Source organism: Sapajus apella, unplaced genomic scaffold, assembly GCF_009761245.1.
Source record: "Sapajus apella isolate SASKATOON/1434 unplaced genomic scaffold, GSC_monkey_1.0 scaffold20, whole genome shotgun sequence".
Classification (NCBI taxonomy): Eukaryota; Metazoa; Chordata; class Mammalia; order Primates; family Cebidae; genus Sapajus; species Sapajus apella.
In genome coordinates, this window is record NW_022436960.1 from 11,150,859 (window position 1) to 11,174,466 (window position 23,608).

A 23,608-nucleotide genomic window follows, 5' to 3' on the forward strand; every position below is an offset into this window, starting at 1 on the left:
AACAGATATCCTGGCTGTGAAAACAACTGCATATTCAAATTGGAAGGAGTCACAGCACGTACACTTTTAAAAATAAGCTTCAAAAAACTGTTTTAACAGTTTTGTTTTCTTTTTTGGAGCATATCTTTTCTAAATAATTCTCACTTATCATTCCAGAAAATATAACAGTTTGTAAGAACCCATGCAAAAATGTTTCTCTAAGGCCATGAATTGGTTTGCTAGGTTGCATTGTTTTATTCAAGTAAAAAGCCCTTCTAGAACAAGGAGTATGCAAAGAAAACCAATCACCTTCAACTCTTGGGCCTGTATACCTGCTGGAGCTCTATCACTCTGGAGGCCAAAAGATAGAATGCTCTTATGATCATTTGCAAAATGTTCTCTATTTACATTTTTAAAAATCTAATACATGTAAGTTTTTCTGGCAGATTCTTTTCGTATGTTACAAAACATCAAAAGCTCAGAGTAAGATAAGAATCGTTTTTCCTTAGAAAGGTCAAGCAGATACTTCTTGACATCATGTCCTTTACACAATGGCATATTGTTCATATAAAAGGTCTCTTATCCTATAAAAATCTTGACAAAGGCAGCCTTCTAATCCAATGCGTCCAGTTTCCGTCTAGAAACCAAATAAAAAAAATTCTTTAGTACATTTTCTATTCATTAATATGCAGACATAGTAACTGAAATAATATGAAATAGATTACTTTATGATTGGTCGGGACATGGGTTTCTCTGATTCACAGCATATGGATATAATATTGAAGTCATGAATTTTACATAGACACATAAATGTCAGAGGATTCAAATAATTAAAATTTACAATAAAATTATGTATCATTTCTTCAAGAGTCTTTCATAAGCCTTCAAGTCAATCAGCCTTTTGTAAACCTTTGAGGTCATCATCATGAATATAAATTACTGATCTTCAGTTTTGTGAAAATACCAGTCAAGAATTAGAGAATTTCAAAATGACAAAACATCAGAGGTATGTGTTCAATTCAGCCCTTATTGAAACACACTTACTCGACGGACTGCTACTTGATTGTTGCAAACAAGTACACCTCCTACAAATTCAGCTTGAATTCCTTCCCGTAAAAGAACTTGTTTGAAGTCTGACAGTCTTGGTTCATTCATAAAAACTGACTGATGTCCAGGAACCTTAGGTAAGGTCAAAGGGGAAAGAATAACTTCAAGTAAAACACCAGACACACAACTGTACTGAATAAAGTAAAATACTACATGATCTCTAAGAGATTTTCTATTTTTCTCTGAAGTCCTCTGACAGATCATTTCAAGACTGTAAATCACATTCCAAGTTGTTATTCTAAATTTTACCCCATTATTTAACATTACAAAGCCCTTCGCATTTTCTGTTTCACAATCAGTTTTATTAGTCATGCCTCATCATAACAGAGACATTTCGTAATGTTATGCTTCACTCACCCACTTGCCTAAGGGGGTCAACTAGAGTGCCATGGGCAGGACTGAACCAAAAATTCATTTTCTAGATCCCAGTTGTGTGCTTACTTCAAAGGCCAGTTCCTCCCTAATCCCGTTTTCCCTGTCTCTCCTTCCTCAGAGCAAATGCAATGGATGCCACAGGTTCTACAATCAGCAAGGAAAGTGTTATTACCTAATGCTGCTGCTTTCTGCTTTGACAATACTTTGAAGAGCACTAACTTTAGCACAGAAGAAAAAAATATTCTAATTCCTCCTCCCAATTTTGAGGGTTGTACTAGAAAGGAATCCGGCAACAGAGACTGTTTCTCTATTCTGAATTTCATAGTAGGGCTAAAGACATCACTTGACATGCATGTAGGATTCATAGCTTTAATATTTTCCCAAGTTTAATTACCTAGAGCCTTTGCTAATTAACTAGATATCTTTCAAGAATATGTAAATGCTAGACTAAATTATATCTAAACTTAATTAAAGGTTGCTAACTATATCAAAACCAAAAGTTATTTCAACTGAATGAACAACATTAAAAAATGGAGTACAACTGTATGACTTTCGGCTGGGTGCAGTGACTCACGCCTGTAATCCCAGCACTTTGGGAGGCCAAGGTGGGTGGATCACCTGAGGTCAGGAGTTCAAGACCAGCCTGACTAACATGGTGAAACCCCATCTCTACTAAAAATACAAAAACTAGCCGGGGATGGTGGCAGGTGCCTGTGATCCCAGCTACTCCAGAGGCTGAGGCAGGAGAATCGCTTGAACCTGGAAGTGGAGGTTGCAGTGAGCCGAGATTGCACCACTGCACTCCAGCCTGGGCAACAGAGCGAGACTCCTTCTCAAACAAACAAACAAACAAAATAGTATGACTCTCTTAGAAAACTATAAATCTCAGGTCGGGAGGGGTTGCTCACGCCTGTAATCCCAGCACTTTGGGAGGCCGAGGCGGGTGGATCACAAGGTCAGAAGTTCGAGACCAGCCTGACCAACATGGTGAAACCCCATCTCTACTAAAAACACAAAAATTAGCCAGGTGTGGTGGCGCATGCCTGTAATCCCAGCTACTCGGGAGGCTGAGGCAGGAGAATTGCTTGAACCTGGGAGGCAGAGGTTGCAGTGAGCCAAGATTGCACCATTGCACTCCAGCCAGGGCAACAAGAGTGAAACTCTGTCTCAAAAAAAAAAAAAAGAAAAGAAAACCATAAATATCCTGATTGGAAGCAGGCAGGTGCTCCTCACAATCATCAAACTTAATATTTAAAAATCTATACCAAAAAAATCATGAAACAATTATGTACCTTAAAAGACTTGCTAAAGATATTTCATTCCTTAGCTGTACAGAATTGATATACAATTGATATATATACAAAGACATATACACAGAAACATGTCGCGAGTTCTTTTTAAAACTCCAAAATCAGCCTACATGTGAGACATATTTTATTTTCAAGACAGTGTCTCGCTCTATCGTACAGGCTGGATGCAGTGGCACAATCATGGCTCACTGTAGTCTTGCACTCCTGACATCAAGCAGTCCTCCTGCCTCAGCCTACTTAGCTGAGACTAAGGCCCACAGCACCATGCCCGGCTAGGTTTTTGCCATATTTCGTAGAGACAGGGTGTCACTGTGTTAATCAGGCTGATCTAGAGCTCCTGGCCTCAAGCAATTCTCCCACCTCAGCCTCCCCAAAGTGCTGGGATTACAGGCGTGAATCACTGCTCCCAGCTGACATGTATTTTAAACGGTTAAAAATATAAGCGGTTCCATAGACGCACTTAGTTTTGGAGTGGGGGAAGAAACCCAAAAGGCATGAAAACTAGAAGGATGACAAATTCAGGAAGAAATCAAAAAAGCACATGCTTTTTTTACCTCATGAGGTGGCAAGGGTTCCAAAGTAGGAATGATCTCACTTTCTTCACCTGTTTCTTTTTCATCATCTCCAAACAGACTTTTCATGGCCTTTTGTTGCGCTATAACGCTGGCATCTGAGGGAGCATCCACTTGCATTTCTGAGTCTTCTCCATCATCCTTTAGTTCTCCTTCTTCTAAAATAACCCCTGTGTCCACTTTGGAAACTCTCATATCTAAGACACCATCTATCCAAGCCAATTCAGCATCTTTTGCCTTACAAAACTGAAGAGAGCTGACAAGTGAGTCTTTTAATCTCACCTAGATATGCAAAGGAGGGGGAGAAAAATAAAACCCACAGAATACAGATTAACAACTTAAATATAACCTATTATCATGTTCTAACTGGTAATATATTAAAATTGGAAAATCTTTCACTCATCTGAGCCTCACAATGACCTGCAATGACCTCGTTACCTATAGATCACTGGGCCCCAGTCTACTTTCCAAAACAGAGATTCTTAACCCTGACTACACAATGAAATCACACAGCAATTAAAACAATTAAATCAGGACCTCTAACATAACTGGTAAGATTAAGTCCAGAGCACTGAGTCCCTCTGACCCTCACAAAGCTCCCCAGATGATTCTCATGTGCAGTCAAGGTTGAGAACCACTGACCGGTCCCATCCTCTGGTACTTGGCATACTTCAGTAGTTACTGAACTGCTTGTCCTTTCCTGAATATACCATACTGTTTCACATCTCCATATTCTTGGAATGTTGCTTCCTCTTACTCTCCCCAGAATAAATTTCCTGTCTGGTATGTTCACAGCCATTTCTTCCAGATATAGACATCACTCCAGCCTTAAACTGACACCAGCTACCATCATCAGACAGAGTTCATCTCTGTACTGTGATAGTCCTCTATTTGGTGTCCATCTCCATTTGTTCCAGTTAGGAGTAGAACTCTGATATCTGGGAATTTTTCTAAAACTTTTGAATTCTTTTATTTTCCTCACCTTTGTACTTTTGCAAATATGGTTCCTTCTGCCTAGAATATTCTTCCCTGCTTTTCCTACTCCATTTGTTCTGGCAACCCATCTAAACATCACATAGGATTAGTTATCACTTTCTGCAGGAAACCCTTTCTAAACCTCTAAATGCAAGTGGTTTCCCCTCTTGATACTCTTATAGCATGCTATACTACTTCTCGTAGCAGCACGACAACATGATAAATGGTGTTTCCTTGTTCTAAGCCCCTTACCCTATCAAGTCTGAGAGGGCAGGAGACCATCCATGCCTGTCTCACACAACTCTGTATTTCTAATGTATCTGTCCTAACCTGCAACAAAAAGTACTTATTTCTACTCAATGGCAACTCCTGGCATGTTTACCTGGTAGATGTGAGTTTCACTAGTGGCATCAACGGTTTCATGTAGCTTTGGCATGTACACTTTAATATCTTTCCCACCAAAGGCACGACAGCACTCTGCCAGATCTTGACTGGCCTCTGGTGGGCCATGGACGATGATCAACTGTCGTGGTTTCATCTGATTAATGATTTTTTTAATGGAATCCCCATCAGAGCGTCCTTCATAGTCTATGTAGGTAACACGGGCTCTGTAATTAAATATGATTATTCAGTATTACTTTTCTCATAATTCTAAAAAAGATGGCTTTTATGATGTATACAATATATAAAACTAGGATTTGAGAAATACACGTTATATTATCTGTATTATTTATTTATTTTTATTTATTTTTTCTGAGATGGAGTCTCACTCTTTTGCCCAGGCTAGCATGCAGTGGTATGATTTTGGCTCACTGCAACCTCTACCTGCTGGGTTCAAGCAATTCTCCTGCCTCGGCCTCCCAAGTAACTGGGATTATGGGCGTGCTCCACCATGCTGGGATAATTTTGAATTTTTAGTAGAGATGGAGTTTCACCATGTTGACTAGGCTGGCCTCAAACTCCTGATCTCAAGTGATCCACCTACCTTGGCCTAACAAAGTGCTGGGATTATAGGCGTGAGCCACCTCGCCCGGACCTATCTGTATTATTTAGAACTTATCCACACTCAAAAATATATACTAAATGATTTGTTCTCTGATGATTTAAAAAAGATTCCAAAATGATCACTTGCTGGTAAAATTTAACCAAGTAGAAGGGGGAAAAAAGGTTTCTTAACTACTTCAGATCACAAGAGTATTTTCTAGACATTAGGGTACTACAGATGTTTAATTCCAGGAGTATACTTTATGAAACAAGCAATTACTCAGAAAAATTAAATTGTGAGTTACATACACTATTCCCTTTCACCTACTTACAGACTAAACAGGCCAGAAATAATATTTCTTCATATAAATGTACAATTTAATGTTACAATTTAAACACCCCACCCCCAGCATCACCAATTCAATTACTTTGGCATTCACATACCATTAATGAAGAGAAAATACCATGCCACCATACTTCACAAGTCTCTTCACACAAAAAGAAATGAAATTTTAAAAGCACAAACTTACTAAAGAATATTCAGAAATTTTGCTTGAAATAATGTAAATTACATAATTCAATTGCTTGAAATTTTATCTTATAATCTATTTTCAAAATGTCACAAAACCACTTACTTTATTTCAATAGACTCTGTTGTAGAAATACATTTAGTAGGAACATCAGATAAATCCTGATCCATGGGTTCATCTCCATTTGTCAAACCAGATTCTAATTTGCTTTTTTCTTCTTCAGTAGCTTGAAGCTCTGGCACCAAGAAATCCTCTGGTCTAAATAATAAGTCTCTAATTAGAAGTAGTAAAAACCAAGCTAATACTACATAACATATATAACTAACTAGTAGGTGGTATAATTTTTGGAGTCCTCATATATCTCAAGATTTAAATATACATTTGATACAAAGCTGATGCTATTTCATAATATCAGTCACCAGGTAACTGTATTTATTACATTTTTTATTAACCATGTACAAGTGTTCTTTAAAATACATTGTGTGGGCTAGCGAAAAGCACTTGCCCACACAATGGGCAGGTCATTAGATGCTCTTAGTGGCTATCACAAGTACTGTTGCAATCTGGTCCTGTTTTTTTTCTAATTAAAGAGGCAAGGTCTCACAATGTTACCCAGGTTTGTAGTCTCGAAGTCCTGGGATCAAGCAATCCTCCTACCTTAGCCTCCCAAATAGCTGGGACTACAGGCACAAGCCACTGCAACCAGCCCTGTATACTTTTCAATTAATTTTCTTGATTTCTGTGGTTTCCTTTGCCAATTCCCAATACTTATAAATCTCAGAACTCCTCTCATGTCCTTAAGACCCCATTATTTCCTCTCTATCCAAAGAAAGTGGATACTTCTCCATTTCCACATTATCAAGAAAACCAAGACACAAAATCATTAGCTTCCTCCTAAGCCTTCATCTTGATTTCAATGTTCCATTAACACATCTATCTTTCCATATTTACTTCCAATATCAGAGTGTTCTACTTTTTAATATAACCACACTTTAACATCCTTTAGCCTCTTGTAATTGCCTTTGTTCCACTCACAAATCCACTCACACATTCCTCTCTGAAAATCCCAGCCTCTATTTCCCAAGACCCAGATTGCTGCAGCAGCTTCTTAGTCCCTGGAGTCCAGTATCTCCATGTGTAATCCACATAATAACAAGAGCAGTGGCAACCACTTAAAGCACATTTACCATGAGTCAGGTTCTAGGCTAAGTACCTTAAAAACATGACCTCATTTAATTCTTATCCCCATTTTTTAGCTAAGGGAATTGAAGCTAAAGATTACTGTCCATATGTTAAACAGACTGGCCACTTGTTAAGTGGAATGGTAAGCAAGCTCAATCAATGTTGTTATGTTTCCTCCCTATTGTTTCAGGGCCAAATAGACAGTGGATTTTTCTTTCTTCTTTTTTTTTGTTTTTAAGAGAGAGGGTCTCACTCTGTCACCCAGGCTATACAGTACAGTGGCACAATCGTAGGTCACTGCAGCCTCAAACTCCTGGGCTCAACTGATACTCCCATCTCAGCATCCCAAAGCAATGGTCTACAGGTGTGAGCCACCACGCTTGGCTGGAAATTTCCTAATTAAACCCAATAATGACCTAAATCCACTACATGCTCTAGAGGGCATTATAGGTGTACAAACAAAATACAAGAGAGGGAACTGATTGTGTTGGAAGACAGGAAAAGTTTCTAGTGGTTTCTGAGGCCAGATTCGGCACCTGGAAATCTGGGATGGAAGGTGAAACAGGGCTGAAGAAAAAACATGTGCAAAGGCATGACATAAAAAAACCAAGCAGAAGGAAAAAAAGAAACCAAGCAGAAGGAAACAGAGAAGGCAGATACCACCAGAGAGGAAACACACACTGAAATATACAGAAACATGATGGAAAACTAGGGAGGAACCAGATAGTGAAAAACATTGCATTATACATTTTACATTTACCAGGGAAATAAGACCTCTGAAAGACTTTTTTTACCCAGGATGGCAGTGTTTTCAAATTTGCAATGACAACATCTGATTTCAGTTGTTTTTCTAATGCTAAGTACAGATTTTGTAGATTTTCCATGGTTCCACTCATACTATCTCATATTTCTCTTAATCTCAAAAAACCTGTATAATATTTAAGACATAATCCATTGGTAATGTGATACCAGCCACCCAAAGTTCTTTTACTTTTTTGAAGATAGAGATGGGGGTCTCACTATATTGCCAACTCCTGAGCTCAAGTGATCCTCCCATCTTGGCTTTCCAAAGTGTTAGGATCACAGGCATGAGCCACCACTTACAGTGCCAAAGTTCTTCCTATCCTACATCTTCCTCTCTTTTTAAGTGGGGAAAAAACGTCTTGATCACGTTTTTAAACTTTTTACACAACTAAGTAATAACACTGCCAGTTTTCTCTTAATATTCTCTAGACGTTCCTCAGCATCTCTATTTTTATGTTTCAAATTACAAGTCTTCTGCGTCTTCAGGCTGAGGTACTCAGAAATTAACCAAGTACATATGACTAGAAAGATCAAATCCACTGAACGGAAATAACACAGTTAACAACTCCAATTTGTAAGAGAGAAAAGTTTGTTTTGCTCACATACTTGATAATCTCTCCATATTCATCCCATTTAATTCTTTCTTCTGGGGCAGGAAACATAGGATAAGACTTTTTTGCCTGTTTGAAAAAACTTCCTTTACGACTGCCTTCACCTTTCATCATCAAGTCATGCTTCGTCTTATGAGCTGATGGCTGGTCAATATCTTCCTCAATGTCACTCTCATCACTGGAATCTATATCTGCCCTAGGAGGATTTTAGAATAGATCAAGGTCATAAAGTTTCAAAGATATTTTAAATTAATATGTATAAATTTATTACTGAATCAATACTAAAATTCAATATTAACTCAAATGATAATATACAGTTATGTCAGTCAACAACAATGGACCACACATACAACAGTGGTCTATAAGATTACTGTACCTTCTCTATGCTTAGATACATTTAGATACACAAATACTTAACACGGTGTTATAATGGCCTATAGTATTCAGTACAGTAACATGCTGTACAGGCTTGTAGCCTAGGAACAATGGGCCATATCACATACCCTGGATACATAGCAGGCTATACCATCCAGGTTTGTGTAAACACACATCCTAATGTTCACACAATGACTAAATTCCCTAACGACACTTTTCTCAGAACATATCCCCATCGTTAAGTGACGCATGACTGAAATAACATTCAATATTATTGGACTGACAATTTATAAAGCATAACAAATAAATGCATAATAATATTAGCACTGACAGCATCTGGTATACCAGCCATTTGAAAGATGCCTGGAACAAAATTAAGTCTTATGAAAATTTAAAAAATATTTTCAATGAAACATTTAAGTCAAAGACACATTATTCTCAAATTGCATCCATAAACTTATAATCGTCTGAAAATGACTCACTCTTTTGACTGCTCAAGCTTTTTAGCAGCTTCTTTCTTCAGTTTCTCTTTTTCCAAGTATTCCTCAAGTTCTTTCCCTTCAAGCTTCACACGTTTCCTCAGCTAAAGAAAAATAACAGACAAAAGGAAATGTTAATATCAGGGGTTAAAACAGTGGCCATCATCTTTAAACTGATTTTCCTCTGAAATTAATCAAGTTTCCATTACATGCAATTATAGGTCCTATTTAGATTAGTATTAAAATTGAGCTGTCACGCATCATCTAGGATGGGTCTGATTTAAATCAAACTGGTTGGCCAGGCACAGTAGCTCATACCTATTATATAATCCTAGCACTTTGGGAGGCCAAGAAGGGAGGACTCCTTGAGGTCAGGAGTTCAAGACCAGCCTGGGCAACACAGGTTGACTCTATGTATAATTTAAAAATTAGCTGGGAGGCTGGGCACAGTGGCTCACATTTATAATCCTAGTATTTTGCAAGGCAGGAAGATCACTTGAGTTTGAGAATAGCCTGGGCAATATAGTAAGGCTTCATCTCCACAAAAAGAAAAAAAAAAAGGCCAGGCATGGTGGCATGCATCTGTAGTCCCAGCTACTCAGGTGGCTAAAGTGGGAGGATCACTTGTGCCTGGGAGGTCAAGGCTGCAGGCCACTGCACTCCAGCCTGGGTGACAAAGTGAGACCGTGTCTCAGAAAAAAAAAAAAAAGCCAGGAGTGGTAGCACACACCTATAGTCCCAGCTTCTCAGAAGGCTGAGTCTGAGGATCACTTGAGTCTGACAGAACAAGACATCAAACTGGTTAAAAATCACCAATCAGGAAAGGAAAATAAAGATACATATTTTTATAATTTGGAGTAGGTGAGGCCCAAAAGCCACAATGGGAAAGATGAATAAATGCAGCAACATGAATAAAGAAAATCTCCCTTTGACATTTTAAATCCATTAAATAAGAAACTGAAAAGAAAAAAAAGAAAAAGAAAAATATTTTCAGCACTATGACCAACAAAAACTATTTTTTCCTAAGAGCTCTTCTAAATTAGTTAAGAAAAAGATAATCAACACATGAAAAAGGACAAAATACTTAAAAAGGCAATTTACAAAATAAGAAAGACAAATAACTAAGGGCCATGAAAAGATACTTAATTTTACTAATTTTCAAAAAGTACAAAATATAAAAAACATAATTGTTTTAATCTATAAGATTGGCAATGACATACATGAGGAAAGAGTAACTTCCTCCATTGTCTGTGGGAAAATTGGTGCAACTATGTTAAAAGGCAATTTGCTAACATCTGAAAATAAAAATTTTCTTGTCATTTGACACAGTATTTCTACTTCTAGGAATTTATCCTACTGAAACAAGCATAAATGTGTAAAAAAAACAGTACAATAGTACATTGCAGCAATGTTTATAATAGTAAAAAAAACTGGATAAAACTTTAAAATCCATCCAAATGGAATGATTAAATCAGTAGTTCTCATATATTTATCTCAGGACTGCCTTAGACTCCTAAAAATTAGACAGTCCCAAAGAGCTTTTTGTTTTTGTGGGTTATATTTATCAATGTTTACCTTATCAGAAATAAAACTAAGCAATTTTAAAATATTTATCTGTTCATTAAAAAATAACAAAGCTGGCTGGGCGCAGTGGCTCAAACCTGTAATCCTAGCACTTTGGGAGGCCAAGGCGGGTGGATCACCTGAGGTCAGGAGTTCGAGACCAGCCTGGCCAACAGAGTGAAACCCTGTCTCTACCAAAAATACAAAAAGTACCCAGGCATGGTGGCACGTGCCTGTAATCCCAGCTACTCAGGAAGCTGAGGCAGGAGAACCGCTGGAACCCAGGAGGCAGGGGCTGCAGTGAGATTGCGCCACTGCACTCCAGCCTGAGCGACAGAGCAAGACTTTGTCTCAAAAATATATAAAAATAAATAAATAATACAAATAAAATCACATGGCAACATTAACAGATTCTTACAAAAAAAAAAAAAAATTACATTTTCCAAAGTAAAAAAAAGATGGTAAGAATGGTATTATTTTATTTTTTGGAGACAGGGTCTTGCTCCATTGCTCAAGCTGGAGTGCAGTGGTGCAATCATAGCTCACTGCGCTCAATCTTCCAGGCTCAAGCAATCTTCCCACCTCACCCTTCTGAGTAGCTGGGACTACTACAAGCACCCACCACCACACCCAGCTAATTTTTTGGAGAGAGAGAGAGAGAGAGAGAGAGAGAGAGAGAGTGAGTGTGTGTGTGTGTGTGTGTGTGTGTGTGTGTGTGTGTGTGTGTGTTAAAGATGGGATCTTGCCATATTGCCCCAGCTGGTCTCAAACTCCTGGGGTCAAGCAATCTGCCCTCCTCAGCCTCCCAAAGTGCTGGGATTACAGGCATGAGCCATTGCACCTGGCCTGTAGGATGATTTTATATTTTTGCAAATCTCTTTAATGTCTAGCTCAACCAAAGACAGCTGGATTCTCACATTTGCTTCTCCATTCACTCTCTTGCAATATGTTGTTTTGGTTAAAGTATACGAAGAAAGTTCAGGCTTACAGACATGTATAGTTGGAAAGGGAAAAATATGTAATTAGTCCTTTCATGAATATTATTCTTTGATATTACATTAAAACTCAGAGAGTGGTTGTTTCCTAAAGATTAGTTTTAATGTAGAATCTGAAACCATACCGATAGACTTTCTGTACTCTGTTACGTTAGATTTTTTTTGATGCATCCACACTTTGTGGGTTTTTTTGTTTTTCTTTTTGAGACAGGGTCTCGCTCTGTTGCCTATGGTAAGTGCAGTCGTGTGACCACTGCTCACTGTAGCCTCAAATTCCCAGTTCAAGCAACCTTCCCACCTCCCAGCCTCTTGAATAACTGGGACCACAGATGTGCACCAACATACCCAGCTAATTTTTTATTTTTTGTAGAGACAAGGTCTTGCTATGTTATCCAGACTAGTCTTGAACTCCTGGACTCAAGCTATCCTCCTGCCTCAGCCTCCCAAAGTTCTCAGATTACAGGAGTGAGCCACTGTGCCTACCCGGTATCTTAAACTTTGAATGGATCTTTTAATTTGTACATTATTTTATGACATAATTAATTGGTTATTTGGAAAATACCAGTTCACCAAGTTAACCAGATCTTACAAACATTGACAATATTTTTTAAATCACATTTACAAATATCACCACCAATCTTATCAAAAGTCTTTTCAGTTTAAGTTGTCAATGTCAGTGCTGGGTATAAGTTTTCCAAAATTCTAATTTTCATTTGAAAGTTAGAATTTTATCAGATTTAAGCCAACGAATGCTGTCAATTGTTTTCTTTAGAGTGACAGGCTCAATTTATTAATTTTCAGGAAAATGTCTGCCAAACACCCAAATCTGAATAACGCTGTCATTATTTCACATAAAAATGGTGTTCCAGACTGGGCACAGTGGCTGATGCCAGTAATTCTAACACCTTGAAAGCCGGAGGTGAGAGGATTGCTTGAAGCCAGTTCAAGACCACTATGGGCAACATAGCGAGAACCAGTCTCTACAAAAAATAATTAAAAATTAGCCAGATGTGGTGAAACACACCCGTAGTCCTAGCTGATAGGAAGGCTGAGGCAAAAGGGTCACTTGAACCCAAAAGTTAAAGGATGCAGTGAGATATGATTGTGCCCCTGCACTCCAACTTGGGCAACAGAGACCGAAACTCAAAAAAACAAAAAAAGGTGTTCCCAGGAAAAAAGTGGCTAGTTTAACTCATGACTCAAATAAACATACAAATGTTTTTCTTGGAAACAGCCACTATGCTTTAGTACACAAGTTCTTTATTAATACTTCCCATCTTGCCACCCAAATTATTTTTTAAAATCTTTCACTAAAAGAACTTAGTAACTTTTATTACTTAGTAACTTTCACTACTCCCTTAAGGAAATTTTTTTTTCTTTTTTGTAGAGACAGGGTCTTGCTATGTTGCCCAGACTGGCCTCAGACTCCTAGCCTCAACCAACCCTCTCCCACCTCAGCCTCCCAAAGTGCTGGGATTACAAGCATAAGCTAGTACGTCTGGTCCCTCAAAGACATTCTCTTTAAAATTTATTTTGTTTAATATACATTTATACTATGTAGAGACAGAGTCTCGCTATGTTGCCCAGACTAGGCTCAAGCGATCCTCTTGCCTCAGCGGCTGAGACTACAGCCACATGCCACCATACCTTGCTCCCAGCTTTTTTCAAAAACAAAAATAAAAACCAGATATTAGTATATCAATAAGAAAGAAAAAAAAAAACCAGAATATATATGCTTCAAAAATGTCAACAGTCATGATAATTAAATGCAGTATGTAGTCGTGACCTGGACAAAAAAGGTAAGGGTAATTATAAAGACATTGTGGTAATTGGTAAAAGGTGAATGTTGAAGGGGGTCAGTGGGTAAAATCGTAGTATGGTGTTTATTTCCTGATTTCAATAGATGTAAAATGGTTTTGCTGGAGATTGCCGTTGTTTTTAGGTAACACACACTGGCAATGTTTAGAGGTAATTATTAAATATTTGCATTTTTTTCTTCAATGGTTCAGAAAAAATAATATTGTGTCTATGGATATATAAGTGAAAAGCAAATCCATTAAAATGTTGACGGCTGGGGAATCTGAGTATAACATATTTGTAGCTTTCCTGTTAAGTTTGATTTTTTTTTCAAAATTGAAAGTAATGAAAAAAGGGGAATCTCTCTGAAACTATTCTGGTTCAGGGGCTGCCCAGTGGGGTAAGAGAAGGGGAGACAAGTAAAAACAAAAAAATCAAGCCAAAATCAGATGATTTTCATGTAGAAAATAAATAGGTGATTTATATGTTTAAGGCCAGGAGCAGTGGCTCACACCTATAATCCCAGCAATTTGGGAGACCAAGGTGGGAGAGCTGTTTGAGGCCAGTAGTTCAAGACCGGCCTTGGCAACACAGCAAGAGCCCATCTCTATAATTATTATTTTTTTTAATTAGCTGGGCATAGTGTCACATGCCTGCAGTGCTTACTACCTGGGAAGCTAAAGCTGGAGGAGCACTTGAGTCCAGGAGTTCAAGACTGCAGTGAGCTATTATCATGCAACTGTACTCCAGCCTGGGTAACAGGGCATGACATGACCCTGTCTCAAAAAAAAAAAGTTAAAATAAAAAAATAAATACATGTTTATATCTGGCATCCCACATTTGCCTACTATCTTATTTGAAAATAAGCTTCATTTAGAAAATAGTGGGTTTTGGCAGGGCGTGGTGGCTCATGCCTGTAATCCAAGCACTTTGGAGGCCAAGGCGGGCCGATCACCTGAGGTCGAGAGTTCAAGACCAGCCTGACCAACATGGTGAAACCCCATCTTAAAAAAAAAAAAAAAAAAAAAAAAGGAAAATAGTGGGTTTTTTTGCAGTTAGCAACTTACATAGATGCCTTTTACCCAAAAATAATCTTTAACAATGTATTTATCTCTCAATTTAGTTTATGCCTGTTGCTGTAATACATTTCGCTCTCCATCTTATTTTTCATTTAAAATATGTAAGATTAATAGCTTATTCAGAAACAGATTTCTAGAATAACCAACTATAAAATACTTTTCTTCCTTCTCCTTTACCATATTACCTCCAACTTACTCCTTTTTCTAATCCAAAACTACTCCAACCTATTAATCCTTATTCGTTTATCATTTTTGCTTTCTAAATGAGTAAGACTTGATTTAGAAGGGCATCAGACACAGATGAAAAAATACCACACTTAGTAAACTTTTCTTGTCTAACACAATCAGAAATCTGGTTTATTCCATATGCACTTTTTTGATCATCCATGAATGAAACCAATACACTCATTGAGGGCTTCCAATATGTCAGGCACTGTTCTGGGTGCCAGGGATACCAAAAAACAAGGCCTTTTTCTCATGGAATTCATACTGCAGTTGATGGTGGGAAGAGGAAGACAACAAACAAGGAACATGTCAGGTGGTGATGAGTGCTAGGAAGAATAATTAAAGTAAGGTGATGGGCAGCTAAACCAGGCAGGTATTTTAAATCTGTAGTCAGAGACCCACCTGAGGGAGTAGCCTCAGGTTTAACCTGAGACCTGAATGACCAGGAGCCAGCCACATGCAAAGCCAGGAAAGAACACTATAAGCAGAAGAACAGCTAGTGCAAAGATCCTGATGCACTGTACGGCATAGAGAAAGTAGAATAAGCTAAGGTCAAAAGGTAGGTGGGGAGTAGATCATGTGGGATCTCAAAAGCCTGGTAAGTAGCATGAATTTTATTCAAAGAGAAGAAGGAAGGCTTTGGAGCCATTTAAGCAAGTGAATGACATGAAATGATGAATGTTTAAAAGATCTCTGGGAGTTGCCATCCAATAGGTAGAGTTTCAGTTTTGCTACATGAAAAAGTTTTAGAGATCTGTCATACAACAATGTACATACAGTTAACACTACTACACTGTACACATAAAAATGGCTAAGATAGTGAACCGCATGTGTTTTTGTTTGGTTTTTTTTGGACAGAGTCTCTCTCTGCCACCCAGGCTGGAGTGCAGTGGCACCATCCAGGCTCACTGCAACCTCCACCTCCCAGATTCAAGTGATTCTCCTGCCTCAGCCTCCCAAGTAGCTGGGATTACAGGTGCACACCACCACACTTGGCTATGTATGTGTTTTTCACCACCAAAAAAAAAAAAAAAAATCTCTTCATTTGCTGTGAGAAGAAAAGATTAAGGGAGTAAAAAAGTAAAAACACATCAGCTTAGGAAACATAATGTGACTCAATCTCTACAAGAAATTTTAAAATTAGCTGGCCATGGTAGTGTGTGCCTGTAGTGCCTGCTCAGGAGCTGAGGTGGAAGGACAGTTTGAGCCCAGGTGGGCAAAGCCGCAGTGAGTCATGATCACACCACTGCACTCCAGCCTGGGTGACAGAGTGAGACCCTGTCTCAAAAAATAAACAAACAAAAAATGTGGAAATAGAAAAGCCAGTTAGGAAACTACTGCATAAGTCCAGGCAAGTCCATTTAGCATGGGCTAGGATAACTATGGTGGAGAGAGAGGAGCTGACAAATTTAGAATATGTCTGAGGATTTGCAGATGGATTGTGAAGTTTAAAGAAAAATGAAAGAATAAGTTGTAATAATCTGTGTATTACAAGTCAAGACAGTATTTGCCCTTTCAGGGGAGGGAAGGAGGGTCAGAGGGGGGTTTGTGGGGTGCTGGTGATATCCTATTTCTTTTTTATCATTTCTGTTCTTTATCTTAGTTGGCTCTGCCCAACATGCTACAGAAATATTCTATTTCTTAATCAGGGTACAGCCTAGACAGGTATATTCAATTTGTGAAAATTCATCATGCTATACACTTAACATACATTTCAGTATATATTATACTTGAGTGAACATTTTTTAAACTTCCAGATTTTTGGCTTGAATATGTGGGAAGTGCTGCATTCTCTAAGGCAGAAGAACAGTACTGGGAGTAGGAAAAGAGTAAAAATTGTTTTGGATGTATCAAGTAGAGGGAAAAACTGATAGATAATGAAGACAGGAGGGATAACTGTAAAAGAAATATCGCTGAGAAAGTGAGCAAGAAAAGGTCCCTGAGCATCAGCATTAGTTATTAAAAAGATCAAAAGCTTAACACTTGATGTTTTGGCTGTTTCTCATTTCCTTAGCATGCTTCTGAACATCATTTCCTACTTTTTTCCAAACTTAAATCATTTTTCTTTTACTAATTCCGCAAATGGTTTATTAGACCTAACTGAATTTCTAGTAATTAAAATTTTCAAATTCAGTATTTCATGTCTGATGAAATCGTTTCAAGTACTTGAGTTCTTTTAACTTTGTATTTCTAAGCTACTAAATAACCCCAAAGACACCATTTTACTTTTCTATACTTGCTCAAAATCCTTGCTCAACAATTCTGTAATTACAGTACATGTATCTCAGATTTTAGATACTGATGTTATGCTTTTCTTAAGTAGAGTTGGAAGACAGATAACCCTACCACATAGCTTTTAACAAACTAAACCTTCCTTAAAATGACTGCTAAGGGCCAGGTGTGGTGGTTCATGTATAATCCCAGCATTTTGGAAAGTGGAATGAGGTGGGGGTGGGGGCAGGGACAGCTTGAGCCTAAGAGTTTGAGGTTACAGTGAGCTATGATGGCATCACTGCACTCTAGCCTGGGTGACAGAGTGAGACTCTGTCTCTAATTAAATAATTAAATGAGTGTTACAGCTGGGGACAGTGGCTTACACCTGTAATCCCAGCACTTTGGGAGGTCAAGGTGGGTGGATCACTTGAGGTCAGAAGTTTAAGACCAGCCTGGCCGAAATGATGAAAACCCTGTCTCCACTAAAAAAAGAAAAAATTCAGAAATTAGATGGGCGTCATGGCGGGCACCTGTAATCCCAGCTACTGGGGAGGATGAGGCAGGAGAATTGCTTGAACCCTGGAGATGGAGGCTGCAGCATGAACCAAGATCGTGCCATTGCACTCCAGCCTGGGCAACAGAGTGAGACTCTGTCTCAAAAGAAAAAAAAAAAAAAAAAAAAAAGAGTGCTCCAAAAACAAAATGAGAAGCAGCTTTATGATGCTGGCTTTATGTTAAAGCTTTATGTTAAGGTTTAGTCACCTAAATCTTTGCACAACTCTGGCAGTTATTAACCATCCTATTATATCAATTGCTACAAACTTTAATGATATACTAGTTTTAAAAAATCGATAGATTTGTTGGGCTGGTTATTAAGCAAATGATCTTTCAGTATATTGGTCATTCAGCTAATTGTCTTGTTCCTATAACAGGAGATAAGGCAGCAAATGCAGATGCAGAATCAAGTTAGTAAACTTAGTGGTGGAAAGATAAAGGAATTCCTGACTCACTGCTTCGACTTCTATGTTAAGTTTGAGATAAGATCATGTGCTATGAATGAAGGCTAAGAATGAGCTGTGGGGATGTTTGGGGAGAAAGAAGATATAAAATTGCCTAACCATGAGAAAGGGAACATCCTACCGAATGCTGAGCACTGGTGTAGGGTCCCCTTTTGAGATGTGAAGTCATGAATGTGAAAACAAATCTGTATATACCACAGTGCTTAACTTCAGTAACATAAAGCTACTAAGTACAGGCACAAACCAAGCAAATGGTTTAACTGAGGTCAAAGCCTTTCCAGATGACTAAAATAAAAGTGTAAGAGAGTTACAGGTATTTGCAAAATTATGATTAATTATGGACTACTGACTTTAAGGCTGGAAGGATGATGGACAGTAAAAGGTGAGGTTCATGAACTGAAAGTCCCAATGGAACCGAAAAGTTGTTGTCATGGGAATAACAGGGAAAGTCAGAATGGGATGCTCGAGGTGGAGATCTGGAGACTGTTTAGCCATAAGAAGATTTCAGGTATAACCATAGGAGCAGACAACATGATAGCAGGAATGAGGTAAGATGAAGGAAAAGACTAAGAAACAGGGTGTCACATAACTGAGAATTGGACAGGTTGTACACATGAATGCTAAAGTCAATGAGAATGAAGTCTTGAATACCAGTGGACAGGAATACTGTCAGTCAGGGTTAAATGTCACCAATGAGTAACAGAATGACCAAGAGATCATTAAATGTCAGAAACAAGGAGGGGGCCAGCATACCAGCAGGTCTGAAGGCAAAAACTGCAAATGGAAGATAAATAGCTAGGAAGCTGCAATACAGAACAAGGAAGACAAGAACTTCACTCAAAGTACATGAAACACAGAAAGAGCGCTTACCTCAGGGGGCTACAGGATAAAGAACGTCTTTAGGAAACAGTCTGATTCAAATTAAGCAAGAAACAGGAAAGGAACCTTTCAGAGATTGAGAAAACATTGTATATGCTTACCCTCTGGGTAAACTAGACTGTACCAAAGAAGAGTTTAAGAATGAGAGCTTCTTTTGAGACCACTCACGGCAACATAAGATGACAACGTCTCTATACAAAAAATATGAAACCCCATCTCTCCTAAAAATACAAAAATTAGCCAGGCATGGTGGCACATGCCTGTAGTCCCAGGAGGCTGAGGCATGAGAATCGCTTGAACTCGGGAGGCTGACGCAGGAGAATCACTTGAACCTGGGGGCAGAGGCTGTATTGAGCCGAGATCACACCACTGCACTCCAGCCTGGCGACAGAGCAAGGCTCCATTTCAAAAAAAAAAAAATGCCAGACATGGTGGCACATGTCTGTAGTCCCATCTACTTGGGAGGCTGACGAAGGAGGATCCTTTAAGCCCAGGAGTTTGAGGCTGCATGAATCTATGATAGCACCACTGCACTCTAGACTACGTAACAAAGCAAGACCCCATCTCAAAAAAAGAAGAATGAGAATCTCCAGTTAAGGAGCTCTGAAATTTGTGCTATTAAAGGTTCTCTTCTACAGTAATTTTTTTTTTTAGAGATGGGGTGGTGGGTCTTGCCATGTTGCCCAGGATGACCTCAAATTCCTTGGCTCAAGTGATCCTTCCAACTCAGCCTCCTGAGTAGTTGGTACTACAGCACACACCACCACTCCTGGCTCTCAAGAGTGATTCTGATAAAAATCCTAAAACAACTTTAAGTTTTATTTTTGGTCACTATTTTTTACACACCATGCATAATGTATCCCCCAAACAGTTTTAAAATAAAGTTCACATGCAAGTGCTTACCTCTATTTCTGTAATTTTTTCAGAAGGGTTATCAATTAGGAAACGTGCTAAAGTGCCAGGAGTAGTTCTGTAAGTTAGGATGATTGAGTTTTTAGGGTCCTGACACCACTGAATAAAGAGATCCCTTGAAAATCCACATTCCAGGTCAGGTTGGCTGGCAAGTACAACTTTAGGGCTAGGTACCCGGGCCAAGTCAGAAAGACCATGACATAAAGAGAGATGGCGAAACTGAAACGGATTATTTCTTTTGTCTTCAAAACATCTCATCAATTTATCACTCATCCATTCTACCTAATATGGGGGGAAGATGACAATAATTATAAATACTATATTATAACTTCAATATATTATCTAAGTCAAGGAACTTAAGTTCTATCTTTTACCCCCACTGTTTGCTTAAATTTGTACTGTTTTGACGAGAAGCTTATTTTCTGCTTCAATTTCCCTTTAGATTCTCCCACCCTAGTTTTCATACCCTCAAAAACCAATTTTGCATTATATTTCACGCATAAATTGCCTTAAATCTTTTTGAAAAGGCAAGGTATATGTTCTAAGTGAAAACCTTACTCCCAGAGACTGCTACTTCAAGGCAAAGAGCTTATTTAAAAGAAAGAAAAATGAATTCTAACATGTATATGCTATGAGGTAGGTTCTATTTTTGTCCCCATTTTACAGATTGAGATACTAAGAGTTAGAAGAGAAGCAATTTGCCTAATCTTTAAAACAGGGACAAAAACAAAAACTACTTAACAGAATATATAAGGATTAAATGAAATAATACATTTAAAGCACACAGAACAGTAAATGATTAACGGCAAGTTATCACCATTATTAACAATCTCTTCAAAAGAAAAATAAAATCAAAAAAACAATTAAGACACTCACTTCCAGGAACCCAATCACTGTCCCAAACTTCTTTATTACAAGTGATAACATGAAAACAAACCTGGGACTTAGAAAACTCCACCACATTATAACTGACGTTATTCAGGAGTGCCAATGAGTAAACACCCAATCCTGCATCTTTAGTTCTCCAAATCTGATCCAGAAGTTGAGCAAGTTCCAAAACTCTGCCTGCTGTGTCCACTGCTATTAAAACATTTCCATCACCTCGAAGTGTTTCCAGGACATTTGCTAGAAAACAAGAATGTAAAATCCCTATAGTACATAATAGTATGCTACAAAACTAAATTTCATCTCCCTTTTTTAATTAGAAAGACTGTAATTTACAAATAAGCAACTACACTAAGCTAGGTACTAAATGAAAGAATTTTGTTCAGGTCATTACAACTGCTTTTAATTCTGCTGAATATCTCTTCATATATTCAGTGTCATTAACGCTCAATCTTTTTTCATTGAAAAATTATAAATCAGTAGTCCTCAACATTTTATACATCAAAATACACATAGAAAATGGTGTATCACTGGGGAAATTGTATGACTAGGCCAAATGTAACCAGCCTGGTGTTTCCGGGATGCCCTGATCTCGCCTATCCACCCCAATGAACTTTGTTATGATAAATTCCGAAATTTATATACACACATATACACACTCACATAATTATAATACTGTCATCCCTCAGTATCCATGGGTACTGGCCCCAGGACACCCCACAAATACCAAAAACATCAGATGCCCAAGTTCCTCATATAAAACTGTGGCCAGGCATGATGGCTCACACCTGTAATCTCAGCACTTTGGGAAGTCTAGGCAGGAGGATGGCTTGAGCCCAGGAGTTCAAGACCAGCCTGGACAACATAGGGAGATCACATCTCTATAAAAATAAAAAAACTGGCAGGCACTATGGCTCACGCCTGTAGTCCCAGCACTTTGGGAGGCTGAAGTGGGCAGATCACAAGGTCAGGAGATCGAGACCATTCTGGCTAACACAGTGAAACCCCATCTCTACTAAAAATACAAAAAATTGGCCAGACACAGTGGCTCACAGCTGTAATCCCAGCACTCTCGGAGGTGGAGATGGGTGGATCATGAGGTCAGTAGATCAAGACCATCCTGGCTAACACGGTGAAACCCCATCTCTATTTAAAAATAAATAAATAATGCCGGGCGCGGTGGCTCAAGCCTGTAATCCCAGCACTTTGGGAGGCCGAGGCGGGTGGATCACGAGGTCAAGAGATCGAGACCATCCTGGTCAACATGGTGAAACCCCATCTCTACTAAAAATACAAAAAATTAGCTGGGCATCGTGGTGCGTGCCTGTAATCTCAGCTACTCAGGAGGCTGAGGCAGGAGAATTGCCTGAACCCAGGAGGCGGAGGTTGCGGTGAGCCGAGATCGCGCCATTGCACTCCAGCCTGGGTAACAAGAGCAAAACTCCATCTCAAAATAAATAAATAAATAAATAAAAATACAAAAACACAAAAAATTAGCTGGCATGGTGGCATGCACCTATAGTCCCAGCTACTCATTGGAGGCTGAAGCAGGAGAATCACTTGAACCCAGAAGGCAGAGGTTGCAGTGAGCCAAAATCTCGCCACTGCACTCCAGCCTGGGTGACAGAGTGAGACTCCACCTCAAAAAAAAAAAATTAGCCAGGCGTGGTGGCACACACCTGTGGTCTTAGCTATGTGGGAGGCTGGAGGGAGACTGCTTGAGCCAAGGAGTTTGAGGCTATAGAGAGTTGTGATTGTACCACTACACTCCAGCACGTACAACAGAGAGAGACATTGTCTAAAAAAAAGAAGTATCTGCATATAACCTACCTACATACTCCTATGTACTTTAAATCATCTCTAGATTGCTTATACCTAATACAATGTAAATGCTATGTAAATGGCTGTTACACTGTATTTTTTTTCACTTATTTTAAATTATTGCATTATCATTTTTTATTTTTTTTCAAATATTTTCAATCCATAGTTAATTGAATCTTCAGATGTGGAATAGCGGCTACAGAGGCCCAACTATGTATAATATATAGTTTGTATGTATGTATCCCTATAGAATAAAATATAGATCATAGTCCCTTCTAAGAAGTCTATCTTTATGAATTTCCTTGCTCTATATGAAAGTCCCCTTGGAAATATGTGATAAAACTGAACTCTAGCAAAAATAAGAATTAAAGAGCTGCTAATTTTTTTTTTAAGACGGGGTCTCGCTGTCACCCAGCCTGAAGTGCAGTAGTGTGATCATACCTCACTGCAGCCTCAAACGCCTGGCCTCAAGGAATCCTCCCACCCCCACCTGCCAAGCAGCTGGAACTACGGGCCTGTACCACCATGCCTGCCAAAAAATTTTTTTTGGTAGAGATGGGGTCTCACTATGTTGCCCAGTCTGGTTTCAAACTCCTGGCTTCAAGCCATCTTCTTGCCTCAGCCTCTCAAAGTGTTGACTACAATGTCAGGCATGAACCACAGTGTCTGGCTCGAGCTTCTTAAAATTAGCACAACACAGTGTATTATTAATAGTTATACTTTAAAGTAGATAAACTAAAACAATGGTTGCAAACATGTTTAAAAATGGAATCTAATTTTCCCTGCTGAGATCCCATATAGCTTATTTAAAAAGAGTATAAGGCCGGGTGCAGTGGCTCACGCCTGTAATCCAGCACTTTGGGAGGCCTAGGCAGGCAGATCACCTGAGCTCAGGAGTTCAAGACCAGCTGGCCAACATGGTGAAACCCGTCTCCA

At 38.7% G+C, this 23,608-nt stretch overlaps 1 protein-coding gene across 2 annotated transcripts in view; it reads right to left on the bottom strand.

The window, feature by feature from the left end:
* Nucleotides 1-210: 210 nt before the first annotated feature.
* Nucleotides 211-23,608, bottom strand: part of CPSF2 (cleavage and polyadenylation specific factor 2) — a 37,598-nt gene continuing 14,200 nt past the window's right edge. For both annotated transcript variants that reach the window (XM_032287601.1, XM_032287600.1), the window contains exons 8-16: nucleotides 20,904-21,091; nucleotides 19,958-20,248; nucleotides 9,287-9,387; nucleotides 8,425-8,625; nucleotides 5,938-6,090; nucleotides 4,701-4,926; nucleotides 3,326-3,625; nucleotides 1,024-1,158; nucleotides 211-616 (exon numbers count right to left, since the gene is read on the bottom strand). In XM_032287601.1, the coding sequence (XP_032143492.1) occupies nucleotides 524-616; nucleotides 1,024-1,158; nucleotides 3,326-3,625; nucleotides 4,701-4,926; nucleotides 5,938-6,090; nucleotides 8,425-8,625; nucleotides 9,287-9,387; nucleotides 19,958-20,248; nucleotides 20,904-21,091 (1,688 nt within the window). In that variant the 3' untranslated portion in view covers nucleotides 211-523. The remainder of the gene's footprint in view (nucleotides 617-1,023; nucleotides 1,159-3,325; nucleotides 3,626-4,700; nucleotides 4,927-5,937; nucleotides 6,091-8,424; nucleotides 8,626-9,286; nucleotides 9,388-19,957; nucleotides 20,249-20,903; nucleotides 21,092-23,608) is intronic.